Source organism: Triticum urartu, unplaced genomic scaffold (genome assembly GCF_003073215.2).
Source record: "Triticum urartu cultivar G1812 unplaced genomic scaffold, Tu2.1 TuUngrouped_contig_4342, whole genome shotgun sequence".
NCBI classification, from domain to species: domain Eukaryota; kingdom Viridiplantae; phylum Streptophyta; class Magnoliopsida; order Poales; family Poaceae; genus Triticum; species Triticum urartu.
Window position 1 is genome coordinate 1 of NW_024114924.1, and position 8,374 is coordinate 8,374.

At 44.3% G+C, this 8,374-nt stretch overlaps 1 protein-coding gene across 1 annotated transcript; it reads left to right on the forward strand.

Annotated features, from left to right (window-relative positions):
• Positions 1-5: 5 nt before the first annotated feature.
• On the forward strand, positions 6-2,955 carry LOC125527685 (cytochrome P450 84A1-like; the record flags this gene model as incomplete). Its single annotated transcript, XM_048692204.1, has 1 exon — positions 6-2,955. A coding segment is annotated over one exon (423 nt), but the record flags the coding sequence as incomplete, so codon positions are not given.
• Between the last annotated feature and the right edge of the window lie 5,419 nt (positions 2,956-8,374).

Here is an 8,374-nt window from a genome sequence, read left to right on the forward strand (position 1 = left end):
GGGATTGTGTCGTCGGCGGCTACTCCGTGCCCCGGGGCTCCCGCGTCATGATCAACGTCTTTGCCCTCGGTCGTGACGCCAGCGCGTGGAAGGACGCCGATGTGTTCCGACCTTCAAGGTTCATGGTTGGGGAAGGGGAGGCCGCCGAGGTCGACTTCAAGGGCGGGTGCTTTGAGTTCCTGCCATTTGGGTCTGGCCGCCGCTCGTGCCCTGGCATGGCGCTTGGCCTGTACTCGTTGGAGCTCGTTGTCGCGCAGCTCGCTCATGGGTTCAACTGGGCACTTCCCGACGGCATGGTGTCGTCGGAGCTCGACATGTGTGATGTCCTCGGCCTCACTGTTCCACGCGCCACCAGGCTCTGCGTCGTGCCCATGCCTCGACTCACCTGCTCTTTGGTCGCTGATGATGATGCCACGCACCAGGCATGATGTCATGCGTGCACCTATTGTCTTCGTGTGTGACACTGCACGAGTTTGGTGGCTTTCTCTTTGCCTTCTTTCTCCTTCTATTTTTTATACTACAGAACATGATAATTCGATCTTCTATGCTTAGCTTACAGAGTGTGATGCGTGGCTATTTTTCATACTAGATGATTTCCCGCGCGTTGCTGCGGACATCCTTGTACAACTTGCTGTAAATTTGATTTCCCACAGAAAGTTGAATCATTGATGTCTGCAATTCAGTTATTTCAAGGCAGTTTCATGTGGCCATATAAACGAAGGTACATTGATAGGCATGAAAAATACTTCAACTCAGCTAGTGACCCGAATGGGTAAAAGCCAATGCAATTTGCATCTACTATGTTGTCAGAGTTGGGCTCAATTGAAGCTAAAAGTCCTTCATTACATGGCTGTAAGGCTAGACCATGAAAACTGAACCGGTGCAACCAAAGGCATTAGCAATGCTCGAATAATATAATGTGTAACATCATAGGAGAAGGATGATAATCTAGACCAAACAAAAAGAGCACGTGTCAGAGCGGTATAAAAAGAGTATAGTTAGAAAGAGAAAACCAATTAGTTCCTAATAAAAAAACAGTAGAGTGCGAACTTTAAAATATAAATCCATGAAGAATACATAGAAAAAAATTTAGGAACATGATCCCCCATGGGCATTGCTGCAAGTAAAACAGTTGTTATCCAAATGTGCAAAGCTTGTATGAATATGCATAGCAGATAAATGTGACTGGATTCATTTATAACTATTCAATACCAAAAATCTAGAGAATCTAGAATATTTTGCTGTCAGTTGAAGATTCCAAGCAAAAAAAAATGTCTAGAACAGGCTAATGAAAAGGCGCCTAGTACAGGACAAATCTCTTTATTGTTGATTAGTAGGCAGAGTTGTCCACACTACATGGGTATTACGCGGTTTTATACTACATAAAATAGGAACTCATATATGTTTGCCACGATATAGTTGAAAGCACGCCATATATCTCCTAGCACCTATGTGGCTAGCTTATAAAACTGGCATAACCATAGAGGGGCCTTACTAAGAGATAGAAACTGTAGACATGAACATCCTGTAAACAAAACTTGTCACTCTAAATTGGTTCGCCCTGATTAGCATTTCGCACACAAGAAGGGATTCATTAAATAAAAAAATTGAATCTGAGAGAAGTCCCCTTTATTGGATTTAGCAGAAGTTGAAGACCGTCCCACTGTGAAGTTTGCATCTTAAACATCAATAACTTGGATACCTTCCCTCTTATCATATCAAGAGCCTGAAGGAAACCAAGCTTGTTGTAATAACTGAGAGAACACATTTAGTTTATCTTTACTGATGCTACCTAGGAATTATAGCCTTGCACATGCCACTGATTTATTACAAAAGGCAAAAAATGATCAGCCAAGCCCCTCCTAACCTCGAGGCACCGATCCAGGGAAAGAAGTAAGAATGCAACATCTAAAAAAGAGAGGGATGTAGGATGTAGGAAATCAAGCTGCTCAAACTATTAACTATCCAAGTCTCAAAAGGTTGATGGTTTGATTAGTAAGAAAACATAGAGCCGCAGCTAGCCATGCACTAATATCGGGAGGCGTAGGTGCACAGCAAAGTAGAAGCGGGACATAATACACCAAGCTGTGGAAAAAAAATAACAATTATTCAGTGAGAGAGATGGACAAACTATACTCCCAAGATCTCAAAGCATTACGATTACATAGTATATGGTATGGCTATAAGATGTGAGAGGCAAAGGTTGTTGCTTAAAACTCGTCGCTTGAGTGAGACAAAGCTGTCTGACTTGCCCGAGGAAGAGGCAAAGGTCTCACACAGGGAGTCCGGACGTCGTCCGCCTCAGCACCTTTCCACTGGATCCGAACGGCCGCCAATGGTATTCGTCATCTCATAGGTGAATGTATAAGTGCGTTCATGCTCACCTGATTAACTGATGTGCCAGCCCCGAAGATGGAGTCCCGGGGAAGTCGTCTTCGCCGATGAAGCCCGAATCCTTGCCGCTCGTTGCAGCCGGCGGCGGCCGAGGAGCAGAGCAACGACACATAGAGGCATCATAGGTTAGGCCTTCATCGACGATCTGCGATTCTGGGCGGCCGGCGATGGAACGTTCCCGTCCGGTGTACCAATGCCCAGAGAGACATCGGAGTCAAGACGGATCGGATGTAGGAGCTTCAGACTTCAGTGCAGAGGAAGGCATGCATAGGCTGATTCGGATGTGGTCACGATCTGACTGGGCGACAAATCACGCGCAGCCCAGGTCCAAAGGGCCCCAGAGTGGCATCGGTGGTGTGGAAGACCGGTGGTCCTGTGGACTGAGGGGACTTCACGCCGGAGCTACCTTGGCCGGAACGGAGACAGATAATGGAGGGGAGCACAAGGGCACCGCGGATGCCGTCTCGAGGACGCAGGCACACACCGCCAAGGTGTATTTTGCCTGAGATAATCCCGGAAGCCGCGGAGACGAGCCGAACCGGCGGGCGCGGCGGGGGGGGCGCCGCCGCGCGTAGATGATTTCCCTTGGGAAGGGATAAGTGAGGGCTCGATGTGTTTCTGAGAGGGCTCGATGGGTTGTGATTAAAAGGATTGGGTACTGAATCGTAGGGAGGTGGAACGAAAAGCATGGGGCAGACGGTTGGGCTTCTCTCCTCTTCTGTTTGCGTATTGGATGCGTCTCTCCTCTTAAATCTCTCATCTGTTATACAGAACACGAAGATGAATCAGTCCGTTTTAAAGAGAAATTAAATCGCATAATTAGTTGAAACAGAGAAGTAAGAAAATTGTTGACATGGAAAGATTGATAGTGGTAGTGGGAACTGAAATGCTGATATGGCATGCTTGCTGAGGTGGAGGGTGTGCATGTTGAGAGAATACCTTGTAGTGGGGAGCAACTTCTTAAGAATGTAAGATACGTGATCAAAGAATTCATCATTATTTAATACATGATCAGCAGTTTTTCTATACACGTTCAACATTTCCAAATGCTTGATTAACATTTTTCAAATACTTGTTCAATATTTTCCAAATATTTTTATAGTATATATTTAAAATTATTTAAATTATAAACAAGAGTGCAAAATAAAACAAAAGGTAAAAATGTAAAACATAAAAAATATATTAAAAAATAGGTTGTGGCTAGTCAACAAGGCCCAAAGTGGTCAACATAAGTCAAGAAAGATCAGGGAAATCAACCCAAGTCCAAGACACACAACAAAAATCCAAGCAAGTTGCCGTTGTCAATAAGTCACAAGAGAATGCAAAATAAAAGGCCCATTCATGCATGGATGAAGCTAACTATGGACACCTTCAACTTTGGCTAATTTTAATGGACTCATGGGCCTAGTTTTATCATACTACACCTCCTACATATCACCACCATGGGCGGCATTAAATCATTTGTCGAGGCACGCCCCCTATATAAGGCCTCTATGGGCATGTAACAGGTTCACTCACCTCGATAAACTAAGGGGAGGGCACTAGAGATCTTGGAGTTTTGCTTCCAAAACGCTCTAGATCGGGTCCGAGGAGCCGCATTGCGACTCGGATCAACGCTAGAGATCTAGGAGCCTACCCTCAAGACGCTGCAGGGTCGAGTCCTTGGAGCCGTATCGACGCTCGGATCAACCTCGGTCGAGAGTTAGGGAGAGGGTTTCAAGGAGTCGTGTCATGACTCCGAGCCTATGACAGTCCATCCTACCCAAGGCCCTTCTAACATAGGACTACAATGCCTCAATGAGGTGACGCTTCGCGATAATTCGTTTATAGGGATTGAACACAATTTAGAGAAACGTTGTGTCACATTCGTCAAGTTTACTATGACATTTGCTATAAAGTCAACAAAATAAAAGTCACGAAACAATGTGATTTATGATACGTCTTCAACGTATCTATAAATTTTTATTATTCCATGCTATTATATTATCTGTTTTGAATGTTTTATATGCATTAATATGCTATTTTATATTGTTTGGGGGACTAACCTATTAACCAATGCTAGTTTCTGTTTTTTCCTTGTTTTTGAGTTTCGTAGAAAAGGAATATCAAATGAAGTCCAAACGGAATAAAACTTTCGCGATGATTTTTCTTGGACTAGAAGACACCTATGAGACTTGGAGTCCAAATCAGAAGACCCTGGAGGAGACGACAAGTCGGGGGGGGGGGGGGGGGGGGCGCCCCTATGGCTCGTGGCCACTCGGAGCCCTCCTGGCCTCCCTCCTTAGCCTATAAATTCACATATATTCCAAAACCCTCAGAGGAAGCCACGAAAATAGTTTTCCACCGCCGTAGGACTGTGACCTCGTGAGATCCCATCTGGAGGCCTTTTCCGGTACTCTGTCGGAGGGGGTTTTGATCATGGAGGGCTTCTACATCAACTCTATTGCCCTTCCGATGAAGCGTGAGTAGTTTACCTCAGACCTACGAGTCCATAGTTAGTAGTTAGATAGCTTCTTCTCTCTCTTTGATTCTCAATACCATGTTCTCCTCGATGTTCTTGGAGATCTATCTGATGTAATCTTCTTTTGCGGTGTGTTTGTCGAGATTCGATGAATTGTGGATTTATGATCAGATTATCTATGAATATTATTTAAATTTTCTCTGAATTCTTATATGCATGATTTCATATCTTTGTATTTCTCTTTGAATTTTCAGTTTGGTTTGGCCAACTAGATTGGTATTTCTTGCAATGGGAGAGGTGCTTAGTTTTGAGTTCAATCTTGGGGTGTCCTCACCCAGTGACAAAGTAGGGGTAGCGAGGCACATATTGCATTGTTGCCATCAAGGATAAAAAGATGAGGTTTTCATCATATTGCTTGAGTTTATCCCTCTACGTCATGTCATCTTACTTAAGGCGTTACTCTGTTCGTTATGAACTTAATACTCTAGATGCATGCTGGATAGCGGTCGATGTGTAGAGTAATAGTAGTAGATGCGGAATCGTTTCGATCTACTTGACACGGACGTGATCCCTATATGCATAATCATTGCCTTGGATATCGTCATAACTTGGTGCTTTTCTATCAATTGCTCGACAATAATTTGTTCACCCACCGTATTATTTGCCTTAATGAGAGAATTCTCTAGTGAAACCTATGGCCCCCGGGTCTATTTTCCATCATATTTGCTTTTTGATCTACTATTTTGCAATCTTTTATTTTCGGATCTATAAACCAAAAATCCAAAAATATTTAGTTACCTTTTAGTTTTATCTATCTTTATCAGATCTCACCTTTGCGATTGATCGTGAAGGGATTGACAACCCCTTTATCACGTGGGTGCAAGTGTTTGATTGTTTGTGCATGTGCATAAATTGAGGACTTGCTTGTACCTCCTACTGAATTAATACCTTGGTTCTCTAACTAAGGAAAATACTTATCTATAATTTGCTGCATCACCTTTTTCTTTTCAAGAGAAAAAACAACTCAAATTCAAGAAGTAGCAATTTACATATTGCTAAATTGGCACATATACATTTGTTGTACTCAACTTGAAGATGAATTGTATCTCAAGTTGATGGTGATGGCGTGGCCTAGCCCTCTCTCACACATGGGTGTGCAACGCAAGCATGCACGCACATGTGAGAAGTTGTGGAACCATGCCATCAAGCACAAAGCTCTGTCAAAAGAATCAAGCACAAAGCTTGTCTACTTCATCTTTATGGAATTTTCAACCTCGTCAAATTGGACGGCACTGCAATGTTTTCTGCAGCTGATACATCTATTGTCCGATTGATTTAAAAAAACTGAAGCCCTTCGTGCCTCCATTAATTAAGAAAAAAATTGTCCAATTAATTAACAGAAAACCAAAAAAAAAAAACGTTCCCACGCATATCTTGGTGCCGCGTTCTTGGCCCTTACGACGGAGATCTCATCGAGGCCACCCAAATCTGCACAGGAGTTAGGTATCATCAAGTGCAACATCAGCAAGGATCTCTTGATTTGTGCCACGAATCTTGCTCATCTCTCTATCCTCGAGTCCTTGAGCCACAACATTCTTCGGTTAGGGTGGACGGTCGCAGGCTCGAAGTCCTCACTCAAGGATACTTGATGGCATTTCACGTGCTTCACACTGCTCCTGCAGAGTGTCAATACTTGATGACATTTCACGTGTCATGACTCGTGACCTTTGGATTTCAAGGCGCTCCTTGTTTTAACACTTTTTTTAACACAATATAGACACAAGCCTCATACATACACGCATACTTTTTTCAGGAGCAGCGTGAAGCACTTGGTTGCCGTTGAGGGTTGCACCGTCAGGCAGGGCAGCTACCCTTGTATTTCCAGAATATCAGAATCTCCATATACGCGGCTATGAGCCCCAATAAAAACCTGGCTGTACGAAAACCGAATTGCTCACAGCACAATGCATGAATATGAGGCAGAAATCACATATTTGACCTGAGGCCGAAATCAAATCACAAACTGACCTGCTCTCGAATTTTTTTTCACAATGGTGACCCTTTCATGTGGCGCCCGGCAGTTAGGCGCCGCACACTACTGTGCAGCGCCTCGGCCTTAGGCGTCGCACCTCCTGCCAGCGTGGCATCCCTGGTCCAGTTGCGGCCCCACAGACAGCACTGCAGCGCTTAAGGCTTGGGCGCCACACTGTGTAAAAGTGCAGCGCTCGTCTCTTAGGAGTTGCACAGTCTGTGTGCCACTTAGGCTGACCCCACCCTCTCTCCCCTTTCACCCCCCCCCCCCACACCCCCGGATTTCAAAGCCAACCCCTCCCTTAAGGTAATCTCCTCCGATCCCCTCGTTTTCATCCATAGGAATTGTCACATTTGCTCAAATCTTGCTACTTTGGGGAAACCCTAGTTTTGGCTTGGTTTTGGAAATTTGTGTTGAATCATGTTATGTTTCTTTGCTAATTTGGTATGGTTCTTTCATAGTATGCTAGGGTTAGGGTTATGTGTGCTTGATGTTGGTGTTAGGGTTATGCTATGGTTAGGGTTATGGTAATTGTTATGTGGGGGTTATGGTTTTTAATTCATATATATGTTAGGGCATATGTATTTTGTGCAAATGTTTTTGTTAAGTACTTACTGATATATGTGTGTTTTTTATTATTATAGGGATGGGGAGAACATGTGTTTATGTTCATCATGTGGATAAAGAGGCCTTTTTGAAAGGCAATGTTGAGACGGACCCGGATGAGCTTGACATGGTCTTTGAGAGTAGTCCTAGCTATGCGGAGCTCTTGGAACAAGTGAGGAAGGATTTGAATTGGATGGACCCAAGTGACGTTGTTGAGTTCGAGGGAAGGCATAATGTTGGTTTTGGAATGCACGTATGTTGGAAGACAATGCGTGTGAACTCCGAGCAACGTTGGGTTGCATACAAGGAGACGGTTGCCAAATCTCTAGACAAGGCTCTTGAGTTATTTGCCTCCAAAAAGGTTGAGTCTACTTTGAATTTGGACTTGAACCGGAACCCCTCCCCATTGGTTGCTAGCACTCCCCCACCCATTAACCAAGATCAAATGAGTGAACCTCATTTCACGCAACAAGATTGGCCAACATTGAGCCCGACTCCAAACAACCAAAATGAAGATTTTGAAGAGGATAATGATGAGTACGAGGAGGATGACAACGAAGTTGATCTCCATGACAACAATGTGGGTGATCTCGACCAATATCATGTGCAAGAGACAATGGACCAATCCATCCCTTTTTCCCGTGCATATGCATCGGACTCGGATGACGATGGTCCCGATGAAGAAGTTGATGAGGAGGGGTTCACACCGAAGGAGGCCCAAGCATTCAAGAAGGTATTCGGGCGGGATCACAAGACACCATTGTTCAAGGATCTTAGTCTCGCGGATGAAGCCGTTGTGGATGGTGGCAAATGCATATCTCTTGGAGCTAGGCCAAGTTCTCACCGTGATTTGGAAGACGGCAAGAACGGGATATATCCCG